The sequence below is a fragment of the Schistocerca americana genome, chromosome 11 (assembly GCF_021461395.2).
Source record: "Schistocerca americana isolate TAMUIC-IGC-003095 chromosome 11, iqSchAmer2.1, whole genome shotgun sequence".
NCBI classification, from domain to species: domain Eukaryota; kingdom Metazoa; phylum Arthropoda; class Insecta; order Orthoptera; family Acrididae; genus Schistocerca; species Schistocerca americana.
In genome coordinates, this window is record NC_060129.1 from 154,494,087 (window position 1) to 154,519,120 (window position 25,034).

At 41.8% G+C, this 25,034-nt stretch overlaps 2 protein-coding genes across 4 annotated transcripts in view; one reads left to right on the forward strand and one right to left on the reverse strand.

The window, feature by feature from the left end:
• Positions 1 to 25,034, reverse strand: part of LOC124553785 (cortactin-binding protein 2-like) — a 312,986-nt gene that overhangs the window by 85,535 nt on the left and 202,417 nt on the right. The window lies entirely within an intron of this gene.
• Positions 15,526 to 25,034, forward strand: part of LOC124553786 — a 100,116-nt gene continuing 90,607 nt past the window's right edge. For 2 of the 3 annotated variants that reach the window (XM_047127765.1, XM_047127763.1), the window contains exons 1-2: positions 15,530 to 15,666; positions 17,591 to 17,677. In XM_047127765.1, coding sequence (XP_046983721.1) covers positions 17,609 to 17,677 — 69 coding nt within the window. In that variant the 5' untranslated portion in view covers positions 15,530 to 15,666; positions 17,591 to 17,608. Of the gene's footprint in view, positions 15,667 to 17,590; positions 17,678 to 25,034 lie in introns of all 3 variants that reach the window. The other variant, XM_047127764.1, reaches the window with a different exon arrangement.

Below are 25,034 nucleotides of genomic sequence, written 5' to 3' on the forward strand. Positions count from 1 at the left end.
ATACACAACAAACTGAAGGCTTGGGCATACGCATTAGTCATTCTCCCACCACAAAATCAAAACCCTCACTGTAGATTAGATTAACCTGTTTTTGTCCCAGGGACACAAAAATGAGATGATTCTCATGGATGTGCAACATGTCAAAGTATAACATAAAGCATTTGAGTATAATACTTACCACCATCATCATCTGTCACAAGATTGTCAAAATATTGCAGTAAACTGGAGTTGCTAATATGTACAGTATTAATACACTGCCAGAACAAAACATAGTTATGCACATTTAATAAATTTATCACACACACACACACAATACCTGATCTTGACTGTTGTGACCAAGTGCTGTCAAAACTGAAATATGCTGGTAACAGAATTTTTACTTAAGCTGGTCTAACAGTCCCTGTTAAGATATTCATCTATAGAGTAGGAGTTGCCTATCAAAAAGTCTTTCAAACTCTCAGTAAACCGTGCTTTATCTGAAACCAAGTTTTTAATGGTTGCTGGCAGTTTATTGAAAATGTGTGTTCTTGAATATTGAACCCCTTTCTGGTCCAAGGTAAGTGATTTTAGATCTTTATGTAGATAGCTGTTCTTATTCCTAGTATTGATACTATGTATTGTGCTATTGGTTGGAAATACTTGCAACAAATTTTATTAAAGAATAAATATACTATAAAGCAGTGGTTAGAATATGAAGTTCCTTGAACAGAACATGGTGTTCTTTTATTTATACCACAAACGATTTTTATTAGGCCTACACGCTTTTACATGCTAAAAACTTTTGCTCCGTTGATGAGTTGCCCCAGAATATGATCCCTTATGACATAACAGAATAAAAGTATGTTAACTTTTTTACATTTGTGTCTCCTACATCTGACACCATTCTAACTGCAAATACAGATTTGTTTAGGAGCTTTAGCAATTCTGTGGTAAGCCCGTCCCAACTGAATTTATTATCGAGTTATAATCCCAGAAATTTAACACTGTAAATCTTTACGATCTGCATGTCTTTATATGTTATGGGATTACAGAACCTTACGTCACAGGTCAAAGCAGACGGGTGGAATCGGACGCTTCCATTCATCCTATGTTATACACATGCTGCAGCTGGAGAAATCGAGCAGTTTTCCAACTGGCGTACTCACACTTTCAACCATATGACTATCTTTTAGAGGAGTAAACGAATCTTTCACATTACGTATATTTTTGTGTTGTATTACAAGGCAGTACACTTTATTCTATTAAGTAAACAACACAAGAAATTAAGCTCCGAATTTAACCTAAAGTATTCAGTTTACATATTTCTTCAAACTTAAAAACGCACGTTGTTAACATTTTACTTAAACAGTGCTGTGGCGAAGTTCCGCGTACTTTCTGTTGCAGCTGCGAGGATAATATTTCTTATAGCGGCCGATAACCTACATACATTTAATATGAAACACTAATAATCGTTCTAACATCAACTAAAATGTACCCGGAGTTAATAAGCTGAGGTTATGACACGATTCATACGACATTCCTGCTATTTCACACTACTCGCAGTTATACTGATAACTAAACTGATGGATTCCAACTATGTCGTTACTCGTTATTTAACTGTCGGAGTTATCGGTATTCGCTAGCGAAAAATAACTTGGCAGTTATTAATAACCGTTAACGATAACGGTTATCAAAGAATAACTGGAACTGTGATAACGGTTACTCCAGAATAACCGTTTGGCCCACCTCTAAAATGCGACAGACGCCTGAAGCGGCAGGGCTGTGGCACGCAGTCAGTGCTGCCAACGGCTGCGAGGCCGGCAGGTACCAACTGCAGCCTGCTACGGGGGCCTCACAGGGGGCAGCGCTTCCAGGACCCCGCGCAGAACATGCGAATGTAATACGAAGGCTGTCGCCCTAATTTTGTTACTGCAGATAAATTGAAAAAAGAAAAAAGTAACATGTTTGTGAAAGTACTTTTAACGTAATGTAATCCAATTTTACGCACACTGTGAAACGACTGTGGCCACTGGAGTAGGCTACCTCGCAGAAAATTATTCCCGCACCGGAGTCAAGGGAACCAGGGTTTTTGTGATACCGACGCGCTACACTACTGTTTATTGTCAACACATGGCTGTTGCCCAGGCCTAAATTCGGCTCATTGCTTCTCATCCCCTGTCCGCGCCCATTCTACTCACTGTTGTGTCTAACAATCAAGCGTCACAGACAGTACGTTAGCGTCAGGTTCTAAAAAGCATTACACTCATCATCAGGTACCTAGTTCAACGTAATTTGGCCTTAAAGGGAAGCAGCGAGAAGCCCTATCAAGAAAATAATGGTAGTTTTCATGGTTTGATCGAATTGACAGCAGAATTTGACCCCGTTTTGCATGGACATTATAGGTGGTAAAGGCCCAAGAAAATCATGACCATTTTCTTGGAAAAAACATTCAAAATGAACTCATAAATTTGCTTGCCAACAAAGTAAAAAACAGCATTTTTACTTCTGTAAAAGAAAGTAATTATTTTTCTGACATGCTTGATTGTACTCCTGATACATGCCACAATGAACAAATGACATTGATTGTTAGGTCTGTAAGTTTATCAGAAGACGCAGCGACTGTAGAAGAACACTTCCTCGACTTCCTGAACGTCACTTCAACAACAGGAGAAAGTTTGACTGAAACCGTTTTGTCGAAATTAGATGAACTAGGGCTCGATATTCATGATTGCAGAGGTCAAAGTTATCGAATATGAAAGGTGATCGAACTGGTGTTCAAGCCAGAATATTAAGGTGCAAACCAAGAGCATTCTATAGGCCATGTGCCAGCCACAGTCTTAATCTTGTGTTATCAGATGCGGCGGAATCTACTGCAAAGGCAGCCACATTTTCTGGTGTAATTTAAAGAATATACGTTATTTTCAGTGCATCCACTCAGAGATGGGAAATCTTACTGCGCGGGGCAACAACTTTAACAGTGAAGAATCTTTCAGATAGTCGATGTCGAAGTATGGTGTAGAGTGTCAAAGCTGTTAAAGTGCCAGACGAGAGAAGTCAGAGGCGCCCTTCTTGAGGTCAGCAACAGCGCTGTTGAATCGAAAACAAAGAGCGGAGCTCACTCGCTTGCTGTGGACGATTTGAAAAGCTTCGAGTTTATTGTAGGCGTTGTCGTATAGTACGGCCTTCTCTTTGCCATTAGCGCAGCAATTAAGGCAGTTCAAGCAGCAAACGTTGACGTGAAAGTGGTAACTAAATCCGTTGAAAGTCTAGTTACGTTTATTGAGAATTTCTGCGGAGGACGTTTCGTTAATATGCAATTAACAGCGAAAGAGATACGTGAAAGTTCACAGACTTATGCAAAATTTGGAGAAAGGAGATCTGCCGAGAAGGCGAAGCAATTTGGTTATGGTGAGGACATGGTTTGCATAGCTCAACCTTCAGAGGAGAAATATACAATCGATTTTCTCTAGTCTGTCGTTGAGACAGTGTTAAAAATTTTGAAAGAAAGGTTTGGCCAACTGGCTAAAAATGGTTCAAATGGCTCTGAGTACTATAGGACTCAACTGCTGAGGTCATAAGTCCCCTAGAACTTAGAACTACTTAAACCTAACTAACCTAAGGACAACACATACATCCATGCCCGAGGCAGGATTTGAACCTCCGACCGTAGCGGTCGCGCGGTTCCAGACTGTAGCGCCAGAACCGCTCGGCCACCAGCGGCCGGCCAACTGGCTAAGTATTCCGAAATATTCGGCTTTTTTTTCCTCCAGACAGTTTAAAAATGCGTACAGGACGAAGAACTGAAAATGCTATCTAAAAACCTTGGGAAAAAGCTAAGTTTAAACACAAGTTGTGAATGTCCGAAAGACATTCTTGCACCATATTTCTTGTCAGACATTAATGTGCTCAGACAAACGGTGCCTGGTGACGTGGAAGCTCCTACGTTAATACTGAAGTACTCTAGTGACGCTGCATACCCGTTTCCCAGCATTTACATCGGCCACAGAATTTTGCAGGCGTGCCAGTAACTGTCGCCGTAGTTCCACAATTAAGTTCTGAACATATTATGCATGAACGTGCTCTTCAAAAAGCGTGGAAAAAAGTTCTGTGTAAAGTGTGAATACCATTAATGTTTATAACCTACAACTCATTTAATATCTTGTAAACACAGAGCACAGTGGAGTGATGAAATCATTGAAGCGTATATCTCAAACAAAATTTGTGAAACTTATCTGATCCTGTAGTAACAGTTCAGATGGTTCAAATGGCTGTGAGCACCATGGGACTTAACATCTGAGGTTAGAACTACTTAAACCTAACTAACCTAACTGTTGTGTTGGCAGAAGAGCCAGCACCGTGTTACTAGACGAGGCCGAAATGCACGCGTTTTAGCTCACGCAGGCTGGCGTGAGGAGGGAAAGACTATACTGACGTGAGGTCTGGAACATGACAAGGAATGAGAATTCAGAAAGTGGGCGAAATTAGTTTGATACTTAATTTTAACCCGTTAATGATGAACGTCGCTCTTGACGGTACATGATTCACAATATTATCTGTTCTTATAGTAACTCAATATGGCGCCTTGCTAGGACGTAGCAAATGACGTAGCTGAAGGCTATGCTAAACTGTCGTCTGTGCGAATGAGAACGTATGTAGACGGTGAACCATCGCTAGCAAAGTCGGTTGTACAACTGGGGCGAGTGCTAGGGAGTCTCTCTAGACCGGCCGTGTGGCGGCGATCGGTCTGCAATCACTGACAGTGGCGACACGCGGGTGCGACGTATACTAACGGACCGCAGCCGATTTTAAGGCTATCACCTAGCAAGTGTAGTGTCTGCCGGTGACACCACACTAAGGACATCACACACATCCATTCCCGAGGCAGGATTCGAACCTGCGACCGTACCGGTCGGCGCAGTAACCGTTTGGTGATGCATTGGTACTACGTTAATGACGGAAGTTAGAATTCTTTTGAACGTCACGGAGGTTTGTGACCTGTGTTGGAGGAGGGGCTGAGAGGTAGGGGGGGAGGGTGTGGGAGAGCCCCTCGCACAACTTGGGCACACGTCCCCACGCCGGCTGAGCCCTTCTCACCCACTGCTGGCTCTGGAATTTTCTGTAAGCAGGCTTTCACGCAAACACTACTTTGTCTATTCGCATTACCCTTCTCTGTACACGTTCAATATTCCCTGTTATTTCTTTTTATAATGGGTCCCACGCACCCGAGCGATAGTCTAGGATGGACCACACGAGTGTTCCGTAAGCTGTCTCCCTTGTAGACTCACCGCATTCATCCAGTGTCTCGTCCACTCTGCCATCTAGTTTACCTACAACTGAGACTATGTGATACCTCCATTTTTTATCACCTCAGTGTGCCACACCCATGTCTTTGTATTGGTTGACTGATTCCAAAAGTGACTCACTAATATTACAACAACCACAGAATACACGTTTCTGCGAGTTTTTAAGTGCACAATTTTGTACGTAATTTCTCTGCCAAACAGACTGAAGTGGATGGCAGGGTGTTCGTCTAGCCACCATCACAAGATTTTACATTTCTTCCCGCTTACAGCAATTTCTCAAAGCCTCCTTTACTTTGAAATCATGTGAAAATATGAATAAATATTTGTACAGCTTCTTTCAGACACTCCTTCGTTATCTATAATGTATCATCTCCACAAACTGTAACCTTACTGTTAACATTGCCTCCAAGGTCAGTAGCATACGACGTGGACAGCAGTGCATGCAACACACATCCCTGAGGCGTGTCTCAAGCTACTCCCACACCTGTTGGTAAGTCTCCTTCCGAGATAACATGCTGCGTCCTCCAGATACCTAGACAGATAGACAGGCAGATGGACAGAGACGGGGAAAGTGGGGGGAGGGAGGGAGAGAGGCAGAGCTGGAGACAGAAGCGCCTCATTTGCGTGCAGGGGGCGGCCCCCGCCTCTCCACAATGAGGTTCAAATGGCTCTGAGCACTATGGGACTTAACTGCTAAGGTCATCAGTCCCCTAGAACTACTTAAACCTAACTAACCTATGGACGTCACTCACATCCATGCCCGAGGCAGGATTCGAACCTGCGACCGTAGCGGTCACGCGGTTCAAGACTGTAGCGTCTTTAACCGCTTGGCCACCCCGGCCGGCGCGGAATGAGGACTCAGACAGCTGGTTGCCCACTTTTTTGTCAGAGTCTTTTAAACACGAACATATTTGCCTTTATTGTGCTCCAACAGGAGCATTTTTCAGCTGATTATTATGTAGTTCATTTTATAAAGATGAAATTCCAACTAGATGAACTTTGGTGGAGTCATCTGTATTAAGCAACGAATTTTATCATATGTAGACATCAAGAACAACACTCTAGTTATCGAGACTTTAAACGCCTCATCGAACCATAGGAAAATATTCTGTAATTTCTTTCAGATGAACACGCCCATTGTCACGTAAATCTTTATGTAACTACTAACAGAAACCCGGCGTTGCCCAGATATTTATTCATCCCAGTTTTATGTCAGTTTATCCCCTCTTCCCTCATCTCTCTTGTCCACTTAGTCCTGCCTCGTCTCTCTATCCACCTCTTCCTTCCGCCCATCCGTCTCCCTTTCCATCTCCTCCATCTGCCCCCTCTCTCACAACACATCCTCCTCCTCTCCATCCTCCTCTCCTTTTCCATCCATCTTCCCGTCTCTGTCCACCTCCTCTTCCGCTTTTTCTAACAAGACATCAAATTCACAATAACACCCCTTATTACAGTGTTCCATTAGTCATTCACCACCTTCCCCCTTTCTCTGTTTACCTGCTGCTCCCTCTCTCTTTTAATCTGCTTCTCTCACTTCTCTGGATACACCTCCTCCCCCCTCCCCGCCCCCATCACGTTCTCCTCACTCCGTATATCTCCTCCTCCGCCTGTCATGCCATCTCCTCTTTCCCTGTCTATGAAAAAATACGTATATCTGCCAACTTTCATGCTGCCTGACGAAACGATGTTGAATTTATTTAAAGGTAGGCCAACCCTCCGCCATCCAGCATACGTTGGCTTTTATAAATGCCTTCACCACGAAAACATACTTACATGAGCCAACTCCCAAGCTGATCAGTCAAACGGTTTGTAATTACGTTGTAAGGTACCCTCCATCCACCATACACCGTATGAAATTTCACGTAGACGGTGAGGTTCCCCTTGTTTTGAAGATCAAATGTACAAAATTTCATCAAGATCGGAGCAACACTGTGGTTTTTGTTGAAATCCGTAAGTAAAGTACCCTCCACCATGCACTGAACGAAGTTTTATGTAGACAGTGACCTTCCTCTTGGTTTGGGAAATAGGGATTCATTTTTATACGCCCCGCTCGCTCTATGCCGACTTAGTCGCGAAACATAAATAATAGATTCGAACAACAGAAATCATGTAATGAATTCTGTCGTATAAGGGGCAACATAGCTATTAAATAATAGCAACGAGATTACGAGAGCAGTCACTTTTAGTGTTACGTAAAATAACGTCATACGTTGTAAATCATCACGACACAATATGAAGATGATAAGCAATGTGGGACTTCCTTCCGTTTGCGTTTGAAACTCTCGGAGAACTCATGTGTGGTGAGGAGGGTGGGAGGGGAAACCAAGGGGAGCCTCAATTTGTTTTGCCGGCCCGGGCCTCTGACAGGTTTAGTGCGAAACTGCTCCTAGGAAACCCCACGGTAGGAAACCCTACGACACCGCCTGTACGACGCCTGCAGCTCGTGGTGTAGTAGCTGACGTTGCTACGTCTGGATCACGGACCCCCGGGTTCGATTCCAGGTCGGCTTGGTGATTTTCTCTGCCCGGGGACTGGGTGTTTGTGTTCTCCTCATCATTCGTGAAAGTGGATAGACTGGACTGTGTACAGATTGGGAATGTGTACGGGCGCTGATGGCCGTGCAGTTGAGCGCCCCCCAAACCAAACATCATCATCATATCTGTGCGACACGCGGGACGAAGAGTATAAAAACAAAGACAACAAGAGAGAGTCGCGGCGAGCAGTTACTGCAGCAGTTTTGGCAGAAAGGGGGATGGTCTAGATGACAAGCAGAAATCAGATCTTGGCGAGTACTAACAGTAAAATGTTTTTTTAGTATCTATAAACAGTGTACAGATTCACGAATAAAATGCCAACAAGTGAATTGCCACACTAATAAAACTACGTCTTTGTTCGAGGATGTTACCGCAACGATCTTGCAGCGGTACATGTCGAAGCCATGATACAGAAGTAATCAGCAAAACGATCTCTGATACTTTTCCCATTATTATTTCCTTTTGTCTCACGTGCAGGAATACTTTCCATACTGCACGTCAGTGTGTCACTAAAACCGTAGCCATCATGTTTGTGAATTGCGCAACATGCTTGAATGACAGTATCTGCCACATTCGCATTAACTTCGGTTGGACGACGAAAAATTCTCCATTTATTAACTAGAGTCCCAAATGCACGTCCTACATGACGACGTCACCGTGACATCCTCCAACTGAAGACTTTTTGTTTGTTAGTCAGGTTTTTTGTGGGATATGGTCTCATTAAGTTGTTACTCATTGTGAGAACCTCATAAGCTACCAACACGTCACGTATTTTCGGCCACAACGATCACTGAGAAGTGGTGAAGCAGCTGGCAAATTCAAAGTTTGATTCTAATTTTTTTTAGCTAATGCAATAGCTTTGAATATGTTAGAGTCTCCTTGATAACCAAATGACCCAGCGTTTATGAATCTGATACTATAATTGCTGTCTGATATGGCCGTCAGTACAACAGAAAAGTACTTCTTGTAATTGTAATAATCGCGGCCTGATCTGCACGGTTTAACGATTGTGACGTGTTGTCCGTCTATGGATCCCGTACAGTGAGGGAAGTTTGCTGTCTTCTCATGTTGGTCGCTAATATTCTTCCAGTCTTCTGTGGTGAGTTGTTTCAGGTATTCCTCTTTTAACATCTGCCAAATGATCGTGCATGTGTGCCTAATAATGCCAGCAACTGTAAATCGGCCGAGCAGAAATTTAAAATGTAGAGAACGCTTCGAATTCCCATGCCCTAGGTACCTGTAAAATTTGACTTGATGCATTTAAATGGTTGGCGAAAGCCTGCGGATTTTCTTTTTACTAATTTTTTGCGCTTTGATTTTCGGGAAATCAGTCCCATTTTAAAGTGTGTTTTCTGTGCGCTATTGCCATTTATTTGTGATGATTTACATGTGTGATGTGCTAAGTAATTTGTTGTCTTTACTGTAATGCATGAAAGCCAATGAAATTTTTAATTAATGATCGATCTGAATATAAAGACCAATTAAAAATGGCACTTTTTTTATACGTTACAGTAAGGACAACAGAACAATGGAGCACTTCACACATGCGAAACATCACGAATAACTGGCGTATCACAGAGAAAAAGCAACTGAAAATAAGAACCGTTCCCCGAAACACGTTGTGGACAATATAAATAATAAGAACATTGTGTTTCATGAAAGGGCGTAAGGGAGAATTACACATTATTGACGTTGGATGTACAACTCCACTGGTTGAGCTGTAGTAGCTCGTTCAGTTAACATACGAGGTGTACAACCTAGCTTCCGCCGTTTGCCGATAGGTGGCGGGCGACAACGGTAAGTAGCGGTCGAAAGAAACAGATCGCAGACGACAGGCAGTTAGCTCTGTCGACATAACCTCATTCAAACATTGGTCGATTTGTGTCTGCATCATAAAGTTGTTCTTGATTGAAAATGTCAGTTTACGAGCCTAATCCTCGTCATTTGTGGGAGATGTTACTGTTTGTTCCAATATGAAGGAAACAGCGGCTGAGTCTCATCTAATGCTCTCAAGTACGTACGGTAAGGACGCTATTAGAGAAAGAACGGGTCGCGAGTGGTTTCAACGCCTCAAGAACGGTGATTTTTAACGTCGTAGACCGGCCTAGTGGTGGAAGAGAGAATGTTTTCGAAGATGCAGAATTGGAGGCGTTGCTGAGTGAAGACTCGCATCAGACTGAAGAAGAACTGGCACGATTAGTGGGAGTGACACAGCAAGCCGTTTCAAGCGTCTCATGGTTATGGGCACGATTCAGAAAGAAGGAACTTGAGTCCCGTATGAGCTGAAACCGAGAGACGTTGAAAGGCGTTTGTGTGTTGGTGAACAGTTGCGTCAGAGGCAAAAACGGAAGGGATTTCTGCATCGCATTGTGACCGGGGACGAAAAATGAGTTCATTACGTTAACCCTAAACGCAAACAATCATGGGCATATCCCGGCCATGCTTCCACGACGACGGCCAAACCGAATATTCACGGCTCCAAGATCATGCCCTGCATTTGGTGGCACCAGCTCGGCGTCGTGTACTGTGAGGTTTTAAAACCAAGTGAAACAATGACAGGTGCTCGATATCGAACGCAATCAATGTGTTTGAGCAGAGCATTAAAAGACAAACGGCCGGAATACAGCGAGAGGCGCGATAAGGTGATTTTGCAGCAGGACAACGCTCGACCCCACGTTGCAAAAGAAGTGAAAACGTACTTGGAAACGTTAAAATGGGAAGTCCTACCCCAGCCGCCGTGTTCTCCAGACATTGCTCCCTCTGACTATCACCTGTTTAGATCAATGGCCCATGGCCTGGCTGAGCAACACTTCCGGTCTCATGAAGAGGCCACAAATTGGATCGGTTCGTGGATCGCTTCAAAAGATGAAATATTTTCTCGACGCAGGATTCGTACACTGCCGCAAAGTGGGAGAAAGTAGTGGCCAGCGATGGAAAAAAGTTTGAATGATAGATGTGTAACCAATTTGTTTCATGAAAGCTTCAAACGTTGGGTAAAAAACGGCGGAAGCCAAGTAGTACACCTTTTAATATTCGTTAAATTGTATAAAAAACGTTATTTTTTCACAGCTTGTGGGAATAAGAACACCATTGCAGGTGATCTGATTACAGTGATAACTCAGTTTCCATCTGGAGGAAGTACGCTCGTAAGGCGGCCGCTCAGACTGTCTCCCAAATCCTTTATACGTATAAGGAACAGCAAATGGCCTATAACACTACCTTGGGGAACGCCAGAAATCACTTCTGATTTACTCAATGACTTTCCGTCAATTACTACGAACTGTGACCTCTCTGACAGGAAATCACGAATCCAGTCACATTACTAAGACGATATTCCATAAGCACGCAGTGTCAAAAGCCTTCTGGAAATCCAGAAATACGATATCAATTTGAAATCCCTTGTCAATAGCACTCAGCACTTCATGCGAGTAAAGAGCTAGTTGTGTTTTAATATTACTAAGAACTGCAAATAAAATGTGTCAAAAAAAGGGAAAATCCAGGAATGACAAGTTCGAAACACTAGACAGCTGTATCATTCAGTTTTCGACCCCAATATGGATGCGTTGGAACCTGTGGCATGGGGAATGGTGGAGGGAGGGGCGGGAGGGGGGAGGGAGATTAGCACCCACCAAGGGCGCTCGTAGAGAGGGGGCTCAAAAGCTGACCGCCAAACATTAATACAAACAAGACTGTTTCACCTTGCAGTACTACACCCATGCGCAATCTTCCTGAACTGGGGAACAGTTAATAATTAAATATTAATGAAATGCAGTTGCAAATTGCGAATGCGATTGTACAATTACAGTCTTCTTCGTCTGCTTCGTTGCATCCACATTCGTCTCGTCCTGCAGCGTCACTTTCGTCGTCACAAAAGAGTCAGTCGAGAATCTACTCGTACGGCAATTTTTTCACAGCCATTTGCAGCAAAACTGTTTGATAAAATAAAGAAAAGCTCTATTATTCACCCCTTGGACTTGTGTAGTTTATAATTATTAAAAGTTCCTCATCTTTCCACTTTGCACTTTTCTTCCTTGCGTCCATATGTTTTTAAATTTCAAATTCATTCCTATTGAGTTCTTGGGTATGAAGTTATGTGCTCTGATTTTCTTCTTGTATATTGCACAAGTACTTGTCAGTAGGTCAATACCGATTTCCTGTAAAATCACTTCGGGTGTCTACCAGGCAACGTATTTTAGACAGTCGGATTCTATTGACGATGTGGAGGATTTTCTTGATCAGGCGAGAGTCGTCCACTCTTGCTATATGACCGTAGAATTCCATGCGCCTTTTCCGTGCAAGTGAGGTGAACCACTCCGTCAGCGAATATAGTTCTTCGGAGCGTTTGCGCTCCCAGATATCATTTGAATTTTTGTCTAAATATTTTCTGTTTTGCCGTTTTATTTTCTCCGTGTCTTTGACATCGGTAGGCGTCTCCGTCGCGTGGAGCTCTTCTGTGAGGCGACTGTGTAAATGCGACCTCCCACTCCTTTTTCCGCCATGATGAATCTCGAGCTGTGACGTCACCTGGCAGCTACTGCAGTTTGTTTACAACGGTGTCTCTCAGTGTTTCTATCGAAGGCGTGCATGCGAGTTCGTGTTACACGTTAGTTTGTGTGTAATTCTTGTCCTGCCGAGTGTTCAGTTGGAAAGGAATTGTTCCGTGAGTCTTGTAGCTTCGTTCTTGGAATTATGTCTACAAATACGTCGTATTGTGCAATTGCTGAATGTAGTAATAGTGGACGTAAGACTGAAGGCGTAATTTATCATCGTTTCCCAAAAAATGTTGAACTACAGCGTAAGTGGATTGCTCGTTGTAAACGAGAGGACAAAATTAATGTTAATAGTGCAAGAGTTTGTTCTGAACATTTTTGTGAAAGCGATTACAAACGAGACTTGCAGAATGAATTGTTAGGTCTACCTACACGGAAACTGCTACAGGATAATGCTGTTCCGTCTCTAAAAATACCAAACTGGCACGGAAATGTATTCGAAGTTCCAGGTCCCAGCACCGCGAATGTTACCGGTAGTGTTCTAACAGAGAGAGAACGTCGCTGTGACACTAGAACAGTAAAAAAAAGAGCTCTCTCAACGTTGAAAACTTTATCTCCCAAGAAAAGTAAGCTGGACAAATCCAGCAACACAGACGTTTTTACTGATCCGCTAATTTCATTTAAAGACCAGGAAATTCAAGCACTGAAGAAAGAATTGGTTAGTTTGAAGATTAAAAATGTTCGACTGGAACAAAGAATTAAGTCCATGAAAGAAGTTATAAAGCAAGCTACATCTGTAAAACCTAATGTGTCTCACACTAAGAAGCACAAATGTGTATGCTCGGATGTGAGAAGTACACTTTCTCAGTGTTTCACACCAGGACAAATTCGTTGTCTGTTAAAGAAGAGGAAGCAAGTAAAGTGGTGCTCAGAGGATATTGCAAATGCTCTCACATTGAGAGCTTTGTCTCCTAAAGCATATGCCTACCTGAGGAGGAAGAATTATCCTTTTCCCTGCAGGTCAACACTCCAGATATGGACGAAACAGTTCAAGTGCCGACCAGGTATTTTGAAACCAGTTTTGGAGTTAATTAAAAGTAGGTCAGAAATGTTCACATCATTAGAGGCGATTGGTGTCCTAAGCTTCGACGAGATGAGCATTGACGGTCGTGTGACTTATGATTCGTCCGACGATGTAGTACTCGGACCACACAACAATGTCCAAGTTGTCATGGTTCGCAGCTTGTTTTCAAAATGGAAGCAGCCAGTGTATTATGACTTTGATGTTGCAATGTCTAGCGATTTGTTGCAGAATGTCATAAAAGAAGTTGAAACAGCAGGAATCCGTATTGTAGCTGTTACGTGTGACATGGGACCAAAAAATATGAATGTGTGGAAGCAACTTGGTGTGTCTACATCCAAGACATTCTTTTCAAACCCTGTTGATCACAGCAGAAAAGTTTGGGTTATTTTTGATGTTCCACATTTGCTTAAGTTATTAAGAAATCATTTTCTTGATGACGGAATCACTTTGCCTGATGGTACTGTGATTACAAAAATGGTTATAGAAGATCTTCTTCGACAACAGAAAGGCGACCTTTCGATCAATCACCACATATCGGAGGTTCATCTCAACGTTAGTGGACGTGATCGTCAGAATGTCCGAAGGGCTGCACAGATATTTTCACGTCGCACTGCCCAAGCTGTGAGATACGTTCTGCAGAAAAATCGCGAAGGAAGCTTCATTGAGCTCGTGAACGATGTTTTCGATGTGCTGAATTCGAGATACCCTCAAGATGAGAAAGCTCCCCTTAGAAGTGGTTACGGGTTTCATATCAGAAGTCAGGAAAACACTCTAAAAAGATTTCTTGAAATGTGCTCTAGTATGCGAGTAGGAAAAAGAAACAGTCTTCTCCCATTTCAGAAGGGATTCATTGTATCAATAAATTCACTTTTTGGATTGTACAATGATATGAAAAATTCCGGAGCTACTTATATATTGACAGCCAGACTTAATCAAGATTGTCTGGAAAATTTCTTTTCCAGAATCCGTGGCCTTGGTGTCTTCTACAACAACCCCACTCCTTTTGAGGTGAAAAACAGAATTCGTTTATTGATACTGACTGGAAGTGCAAGTGAAATACCTTTGTCTTCAGGTGCTTCGACTTCAGAGGACAGAAATGAGAATTCTGTTTCTGAAAACTACCCGACACCAGCTGATGAAACTGAGGGAGATTTTGCACGTTTTCTCTCGAGTGAATTATGTATAAGAGTAACTGATAAATCATTTGACGTCGCTACAGATGACGAAAACTTGCTCTTACATTTCGAGCTCAGTGATTCAGTGTGTACCAGTGAAGACGTGAATGAGGATGCTCTAAAATATCTAGCAGGATATATAGCATTCAAGTGCAAAAACGTTGACAGTTCTTTGGGAAATACAGCAGGGCAGTGTGTTGTTGATACAGAACTAAGTCTGAAGGAAGACTGGATTACCATTATTTCAAAAGGGGGCCTCATTTCTCCCTCTACTGACTGGTTTGCTAAAATACGTGAGTTAGAAATTATATTTGCTGCTTTTCATGGATCAAATATTTCTCATTGTAATAGAGTGATGGCAACCTTAGCAGGTCATATAAGTGCGAAATTTCCCGAACTTAATAGCAAAATAGTTGAGTTATATGTCAGAACAAGAACTTTTATACGGATTAGACATTTAAACAAAAGAGCCAAAATTGATGCAATGAAACGGAATTCGGCAAGGAAGAATCGGCTCTGGTCAGCGTCGCCTTCAGCATCTTCGACGTAGCTTCTGCATCAGCTTTGTAAGGTAAGTTCGACGATTACTATCTTTTTATTTACAAAAACATGTGTAAAATCGGCAGTACCCAACTGTAAAACATTTACCATAGTCAGATGCCTAAAACACGAGCATGAATGCGGATGCGAACATCGGCCACTAGTTTTGCGTGGCGATATATCATCATTGCTACTAATATTTAACGCGTTTCTTTCGGAAACCTTGTATATAATATTAACATGAAGTGTGTTCAACCCTGTGAGCGCGAAACTTCACGTTATATGAGAAGAGAAGAGACGTGAAAACAGTTATTTTGCAATCACTCATATTCTACAAACGGAGACTGCTGCCGTCTGGCTGCCAGGTGACGTAACAAGTCGCTGACCAATGACAGCGCACTAAGCCAATCTGGCATACCTTTTTTATTCTATGTTCCTTGCTGTAGAGTTTAGTAGTTCATTGTCATGCGGTTGTACGGTATTCTATTGCGTTTTCTGTGTAATATGTAAGTGATTTGATGGTGGAGACAGGAAATCACGGAAAGACGCATATTGAGTGTGGTACTAAGTCAATACTTAATTATCATTACAGCTAACTGCCTCGAATGAAGTAGTTTGCCAATGCCTTGTAACGATGCTATAGTAACTGTTCGTACAGTTATTACAACGGTTTAATTTCATTTATTGGGCACATTTGAACGATAAGTTTGTTCCACATTTAATTCTTGTATCATCTTTGGCGCCTCTGGTTATGGTTTGAGATAGCCTTAGAATTTCGTAAGCGATTATTTCAGGTTATGTGTATCAGAACCAAACACTTGTTATTTTCAGTGAGCTTGTGTTTCCGCATAGCGAGCAGGAGGTGACTAGTGCTTAGACAAACATATTAGTGCACATTACGTACGTGTTCTGTTCGGCAATTATGAAAAATACCAGATCGACGTGTGGGTATGTAATATGCTTGCAGTTTTCTTTCTGTCCGATGAAATTGCTAAATGTTTCCCGTGATTTAGCTAAAGAACCACCAGAAATTTTGATGTGTTGTCTGTAATTACCGGCAAAGTGTCTATATGTGGTGGTTGGAGAAAGTGCAGGTCAATGTGAAATACTCGGTGATTGACGAATAAAGGCCCTCACGAAGTTCACACGTCCGCTGCATTCATATTGTTATATTTACTTGTGCATGCGAAGTTCGGTAACAATATTTGTGAAGGAAGGAATAGGGACAGTAAGAGTTCACTGTAATCTGATCTGTAGTTCGCCCGGGTTGTAGCGCAAACAGTTGTACTGACGATACATCAGATTCGTTAGCACACGTTAATGCAGAGTATCAGGGATTGGTTATGTTGGTATGAAAGAGAATGCTGTACAGGGAATTCATTGTGTTGCGTTTTCCATGGGTTATCAATGTGCCTATGTGCTCCATAGTTTAGTAAATAGTGTTAACTGCTGTTTGTAGTAATGTGCACGTTTGTCTATGGAAGGATATGGGAAATGTAATTGACTCTGTAAGGCCTAATGGGTATGTGTAATTGCCATCGACAAAAGCATCACAAAACCACAGAACATTGTCATGGGTACGCTTATGAGAAAGTAATTTCACTAAGTCTTGTTAGAGGAATGTAATCGGTGTTAAATCTTGACAGTCAAGAATCACTTATTTTTCCATGCAACGTGCAGGCAGCAGTGTGTGTTTTTTAGTGACTGGGTAAAGATTGCAGCATTGCTCTATATTGAGTTGATAACGTTGAATATAGATGACTGTATAAGGAAACAGTTGTTAAAAATACATACTAAACTGACTGAAAAAAAGAAAGTTCTGTCTGTATGGGTGGATTTTCATGTTCTGCTTTTCTGAATACCATGAACAAATATGGGTTTATAGATTGATTGAAAGTGCAGCCAGTATGATTGAGAAATAATTCTTTTCTGTCCTTGCATACGTTGCTAAGAACATAATTATAAACCTCTTACATTATTCTATATATTAAGGAATTTGCATGATACATTGACAGGCTTAGATTTACCTCGAGACACATTTTAATCTTTTATTCTTCATATGTAAAATTGTCTACAGTATATAGATTTGTCTGGTAAATTCACTTTATCTTAGTTGCTTCACATGAGACTTTGAAATTTACGTGGAAAAAGCAAGATAGGTCAGCTACCATATTCAGAATGGGATTGTATACCACAAGCAAATGCTACCAAGTAACAGCAGTAACTGTAAGTCATTTTTTTCCATTGTGTGTGGTTTTTGTTTTCTGTCAAATTGAGTTATGTTTTCCATTAATGACAGTGAGGCTTCAGAGTCTTTATAACTAGCAAGTTGTAAATCGGTTCTTTTTATCAGGTTCTTTGTTCCTCAGCCAGTTTTAAATTTTTAATATGCATTGACTCGTTTGCTGCAGCCAGAAAATGCTGCCTGTGCACTGTTGAATAGTAACAATTTAAACAATATCACTTTTGCTTTCTTGTTTTTCAGTGGATTAGGAGAGCACTCATGGACTCCAAGGGAACTAGTTGGCTGAAAAAAGGGAAGAATGAAGTATATGCTGAACCAGGCTCCTTGGTAAATAGCTTCTTGTATTTTTTACCATTGTTTCATTAATTTCTCTGTGCAATGTGGTGTGTAAACAAGTAGATTACCTTCCCTGTTGTTTGTCAGATGAAATATTTGGTACTGGCTGTTGGTTTTGATTCTTGACCAAATGAAGTTGTGACTCTTGGCTGTGCAACATATTTGCAATGGATTGGTATCTTGTAGTATATAATGCTGCTATCCAATATTTAATTTGTTTTAAAATTTCTGTAGCTTATTGTTAGTGTGATGTTGGCATGCCAGTAGTTAATGATTACAGGTTTGTTGTCTGCTAGGAACTTGTCACATGTTCTTGAACTATTGTGGTGTTTGCAATCACTTGTTACAAATTAATTTTCTACTTTGAGATTTAGTTTGGTGTGTTGTTAATGTCTAGATTTGTTCCTTTCTTAGAAAGTGGTATCATTAATGGATATGATAAAGTAATATATGAGTAGGACTTTACTTGCTAGAGTGCAGGTGATTCAGCTGCTACTGTAGATCAGTTGTACGGCTTGCTGGATGAATTGATCAGATGCTCTATTTGTAGTCAGTTTTTAGGTTGACCATAGTTGCTTTCACAGACAAGAGGGATATATATATATAATGTGGATTTATTGCAGACAATATTTGGCAGTCTATTTGTCATGGTGCCTGATGGAGAAATCTAAACTCATGACCTACAATATTGTTTTCCTGGTGTATTATTTTTGCTATTGCTCATCTAATTGGTTTTATGCACTCAATGTTCTTGTTAGCAATATTACTGTTCTTGATCAGTTTTTGATTTGGGGGTAGGTATTTAGAATCTATTAAATATAGGGAAGTGGTAGGTGACAAATAGCTGTTGTTGAAATCCTTTGAGGAGCTTAAATACTATTAAATGAATGAGCAGTTGGTAGTGTAATTTACAACCCTAAAAAGGAAATGGTGGTAATGCTGATACTAAGAGTAAAGGAGTGGGAAATACAGAAGCGTCCGATCCCGCCCGTCTGCTTTGACCCATTACGTCACAAATATGGCGGAAACAAAAACAAACACACACACTTTCCACAAGAAGCCTAATGACACTAACGGGACAAGCGCGGGAAATGGGGTGTTTTGGGTGGGGGCAAACTAAATATAAACAAATTTAGACGCCTTGCGTAGCTACAACGTGTAAGTGAAGACAGCCATGCATGAATACCCACCCACCTCCCCAGGGGTCGTAATCCCTGCAACCCATAGAAGATAAAGATGCTTCAGTAGCTGATTAGTGTTTTTTGTCTTTTTTTAAAAAAATCTCATGAAATAGAACGAACAGATCAGAAAGATAAATATAATAAAGTAAAACAGAAATTGGAGGAAACAGATAATTAAAATAAGTATTAAGTGTTTTTAAATTTAAAAAAAATCTCAAGAGATAGAACGAACAGATCAGAAAAATAAATAAAATAAAACGGAACTGGAAACAGCCACACTTAAACCAAACTCCGCACTGTCATGACGTCGCACACAACACCCTTACGTCACGGGTCAAAGCCGACGCGTGGGATCGGACGCTTCTGTCGACCCAAGGAGTGTTACAGTTTTAACTATGGAATGTTTGCAATGCTCTTTAACCAGTAGATTTTCACATTACCACTCTAAATATTTGGTAACTCATAAATTACTTAAATGTTAGTATAATCACAGAATTAAACTGTGTGGGCTCAAATATGACACTTCTGTAACACACAACATATGCCTACGGATTTGGTGCTCTTAAAATAAGTAATTATAGCAGAATGTCACTGTCAGCTTCTGGCAAATTTAAACATGCTAAAGCTACTGTTAGAGCTCACTTCTTGATTCAGTATTTCTGAGAACAGCAGGATTTGAAGTTGCCAGTGTGTGGCCATCAACATTCTACGGATAATTCTCTCCTCATTGAACTTGTTTTGAAAATATATTGTTCATTTCTTTCTTCATCAAAGTGCTGTAGTTAATTTGTGTTTTTGTAGCTAGATCAAAACACTTGTGACCCTGTAAAGATGTCTTTGCTCTGAATCATTCATCTTGAAAGTTTATCTAGCAGCAGTGAAAACACAAATGTATACCCATGCTAGACAATGTCACGTTATGAAAGTAGCCTTTACAGGTTTTTGTTAGTGTCAACTGCCAAAGTCTGGGTCAAGTAGGACCTTCCTCCCCCCCCCCTCCCAAAGGAAGAAAACCTTTGTACTTTCAATGTCTCACTTACCTTTCTTTCTATGGTGTGTGTAGTGTCTTGCTCATATTCAGGATGTTAATTCTTCTAGTGGTACTGTAGGTCTAGCATTGATCTCAAAATGTAAGCAGTTGGTAAAGGTAGGTCATCGTAGATTTAGCACACATGCCTTTGGTGTTCGTCGTCTTATCACTTCTTTTTGGAACAACTACAGAAGTGACGACTACAATGTACTTTCATATCATGTGTTACATCTATATTGTAAATGTATCTGTTTTCCCATTAGCTCAAAGCTGTGTGATTGAGCAGTTGCTGTTCCAGCTTTTCATGTGAGGTTGTATCTGAACTGGTCCAACGGTGAAAAGCAAAACTCAGTTGCCGACAACTCAGGTGCCTCAGTTACATTTTCCAAAGAATAGAGAAAGTAAAATCAAACACAGAAAATGTCAGGATAGAATAATGGTATACAAAGGGTACATTTGTACTCAACACATTGAGGAGGCCTTTGGTTGCAGGTAGGTAGAATCAATTGACCGCTAAATATTTAAGCTTTTGGACAAAGTCATTCATATGAAGTACAGAACACTAGAGCATGAATACATCTAATGCAAGCAGAAATCTGTTGGCGTGACTGGTGGCATAAAGAGGTGCTGTGGGGTGGGAAGTGAGGGATAGCAGGGTAGGGGTGGAGGTGATGCTGTGCTGCCTGTGGGATTGGTCAAGGACATAGGGTGACAGAATAGGGCTTCCAGGTGCAGTGAGGGCAGGCTGTATGGGGGGTGGGGGGAGTTGTGGGGTAGGTGTATGCACTGCTCAGTGCTAGAATGAGAGCAGGGTAGGGAATAGGTGGGGCGGAGCATACAGACTAGTGAACATTGAAGGTATGGGGGGTTATGGGGATGAGTGATATGTTGTAGGAAGAGTTTCCATTTTGCACAATTTAGAAAGTGCTATCACCCTCTATGATCACATCCCCCAACACACATGACTTTGTCACTGAACAGTACCTTCCCCAGTGTCTGACTGTCTCCTAACCTACAGCCCATTCCTGGTCGTCATGTTCAACTACATTCTCACAGACAATTACTTCTCTGTTGAAGGGATGGCCTACAAACAAATCTGCAGTACATCAAAGACCAACTGTATGTCACCATGTTCTGCAAATTTATTCATGGCCCACCTCGAGGATTCCTTACTAATCACCCAGAATCACAAACCGTTCACCAGATCAAGATTCGTTGATGACATTTTGTGATCTTATTGGTTTGTTTATTGAACCTGATCTGATTAAGTCCATCAGACCCTCTATTAAATTGGGCCATGGTTTCCCTTTTTATAGCATATTTTTCTGAAACTAAGTTTTAATATGGAAAATAGTATTACAATGACAGTGTCTGAAGTAACAGTGTCAGTGAATAATACTATGAACTAAAAGTTAATACTGGCAGTATTTTTACTACTGGAGTTGCTGCCACTAGTGGTTCTGGTAGTGGTGGTGATGAAAGAATTTGTAGGTGTGCAAGGTAGACTTTTTTCTGATGCAGTGTGTTACGGGGAAGGGAAATGTAAGGAGACTCCACCAGCTAAGAATATTGGGAAACAATGTGGTTTGAAGGAAATACTAAGGGTCACACTGAGGCGTGCATAGCCTAAAATTTCCTTTACAGCCTTCTCCCAGAAACGGAATCCCATGCCTTGCCTTGTCAGTCACAAATACAGAAGCGTCTGATTCCACCCATCTGGTTTGACCCATGCCGTCACAAATATGGCGGAAACGACCATACACTAAGACTCCAATATGGCGCCTATGATGTCATTACATAAACATGACCACTAACACGAAAATACAATTAAAAACCAACACACACGTTCCACAAAAACTTAAGGAAACTAACGGGACAAGTGTGGGAAAGTGGGGGTTTTTGGGTGGGGACAAAGTAAATACAAACAAATTTAGACACACACCACCATACTAAGCCACACAAAACGACAAAAAAAAAGACGGCACAAAACTACTCAAATTCCACTAAACACAATATACAGTGGAAACGGACACTTCGCTTGATCTACATAGCTCAACAGCAGCTCCCGATCCCACGAATTGGAATTGAACATTTCCCTTCACCTCTTATCTTTAAGACGCCTCCACATACAGCCATCCCTGATCAGAGATGCCAGAAGTTTAGTAAGCCGCGTTTCTTCACAACACACTGAACACTTAGACTTCATCCAAAAATCTGAATAGTTGAAGAAATTTTATTAGAGACAACGCACTGTCCCCCATCATCGCCGACAACCGAAAACTGTTGACCCTGCCAGTCATATCCATCACTCGTCGGCTGATACTCGTATCCGAGTTTTCATTTCTCTCCTGAGATTTCCTTTGTCACGGTTCAGGTGTGGAAGTGTCGTTGATGGCTTAGCAATCCAATCCTAGCGTGGAACAGGTGGCCACAGACATTACAGCTGATGGAAGGTGGAGGACGTGGCTGAGCCTGGAGGAGTTTACGTCTCTGGCGTTTGTCATTCTCCATTCTTCGACGTTCCAGCTCAAAGTTTTGAAGAGCATTTGAGGTAACTGAGCGCCAGCGACTTCGGTCTTCTGCTATTGTGGACCAGTTACTCGGATCGATGTTAAAGTTTTTCAGATTTTTCTTGTACTGATCCTTATAACGTTTGAGAGGGGCACCTCGTGGCCTTTTACCTGTGCTTACTTCGCTGTACAGCATTTGGCGTGGAAGTCTGTCATTTTTCATCCGCTGGACATGTCCGACCCACCTGAGTTGATGCCCAATGATAAGAGCTTCCATGCTACGCATTTTTGCTTTCTCTAGAACAGCCGTGTTGGATATGAAGTCATCCCATTTCAGGTTCATGATATATCTTAGCTTCTGTTGGTTGAAGCGTTCTAGTTTCTTCAGATCGCAGCGATACAACGTCCAGGTTTCGCAACCATATAGCAGGGTGGAAATGACTACAGCTTTGTACACCATCAGTTTGGTATACAGTGTTAGGTCTTTATTCAGGAAGACACGCTTTGTAAGACGACCAAATGCTACATGTGCAGCACGTACTCTATTCTCCACATCTTTTCCACATGAGCAGTTGGATGACAGTATGCTTCCCAGGTAGAGGAAATGGTCCACTTGTTCCAGGAGTGTATCATAGATGGATATGCTGAAGTCAGGAACGGAGGAGCCAGGAGTTGGCTGCGCCATCACCTTTGTCTTTGAAATATTGATGGAGAGACCAAATCGTTCGTACGCCCTGCTGAAGGAATCAACTGACAGCTGCAGCTCTGTCACACGAGTGGTACTGGTGAACCTTTTTGAATGGAGTCTGGACTGGTTGAATAATCCTCCATCAAACCTGTACTTTAGTTCTATTCCTGCATTGTTTACGGTTGTCTCGTAAAGCATAGCTGCCAGATACAATGCAAATAATGTAGGTGCAAGAACGCATCCTTGTTTAAGCCCACTTGTTATTGGGAATTCACCAGTCATTTCATTCTGGCAGAGGACCTGTCCAGTCATATCAACGTGGAAAGCTTCAATCAGGTCAACAAAATGTTCAGGGCAGCCGAAGCGTTTTAAGACCATCCACATGGCTTCTCTGGGAACTGTATCAAAGGCCTTTTCTAGATCGTAGAAAACAAGTAGTAAAGGCTTTTGCTGTTCTCTGCACTTCTCCTGTAGTTGTCGTGCACAGAAGATCATGTCAATTGTCCCTCTTGATGGTCGAAACCCGTATTGAGACTCAGGTAGTATAGTCTCTGAAAGTGTCTGGAGGCGATTTAAAAGGATTCTTGCAAAAATTTTTCCAGTGACAGAGAGTAGAGATATTCCCCGGTAGTTACCACAGACGCTTCTGTCGCCCTTTTTGAAGATGGTGACAATTGTGGAGTTCTTCAAGTCAGCTGGTACCTTGCGGGTTTCCCACATTAATATAATAAGTGAGAAGAGTCTAGTTTTTAGAGGCAAGCCGCCACCCTCAATAAGCTCCATCGGGATGCTGTCAGGTCCAGGAGCCTTCCCAGGTTTCACACTCATTGAGTGCCTTGCAAAATTCTTGAAAAGTTGGAGGATCAGCCAGCCAGGGTTTTGGAGGGTGCTGTGGGACATTTTTGAGAAAATCTCCAGCGGCAGTAGAAGGGCTGTTTAACAGTGAGCTGAAGTGCTCTTTCCAACGATTTAAGATGTCCTGACTTTCAGTAAGAATGGTGGAGTTGTCAGCAGCTTTAAGTGCTCCTGATGATGAGCGGATAGTTCCATACAGCTCTTTAATACCAGCATAAAAGCCACGCAGGTTCCTTGAATCAGAAAGATTTTGGAGTTCTGTGGCTTTCTGTTGCCACCATTTGTTCTTGATTACTCGTATTTCACTTTGACATTTCTGCTTGAGTTCTAGAAAGTGTGCTTTCTTTTCTGCGCAGGATGGATCTTGAGCAAGGGATAGGTAAGCATCCCGCTTTGCATTGATGATGGCTTGGATTTCTCCGTGGTTGTCATCAAACCAGTCACTTCTCTTCCGTGCACTACAACCAACAACATTCTCAGCAGTTTCTTTGATGTTCTTTAATGTGGTCCATTCTTGTTCGACGTCATCTGTGGTTGCTGGAGCTTTGTTAAGTTGTTCGGACAGTATGTCTTGGAAGTGTGAGCGAACATTTTTGTTGTTCAGGTTGCTTATGTTGAATTTTCTGCGTGGTGGGTTTGAAAAGTGGGATCGTGGCTTGCGATACTTTGGTACTCTCAAACTGCTGACTAAAAGTCTATGGTCCGTCCAGCACTCATCGATGTTTAGTGCTGCTTTTGTGATGAGAATGTCTTTCTTGTCACGCTGTCGCGTAATGACGTAGTCTATAAGATGCCAATGTTTGGAGCGTGGGTGCATCCATGTGGTCTTATAGCGGTTACGCAAACGGAATTGGGTATTGGAGATGAAAAGCTCGTGCTCAGCACATAGACCAAGAAGTAGCAACCCATTTGCATTGCAGTTTCCCACCCCTTGTTTACCCATGACATCTCTCCAAAAACGGTTGTCCCTTCCCACTCTGGCATTGAAATCACCAAGTAAAATTAATTTATCTTGAATGGGTATATTAGAGAGAGTACTGTTCAGTTGGTGGTAGAACTGATTCTTTGTGTCTTCATCACTGTC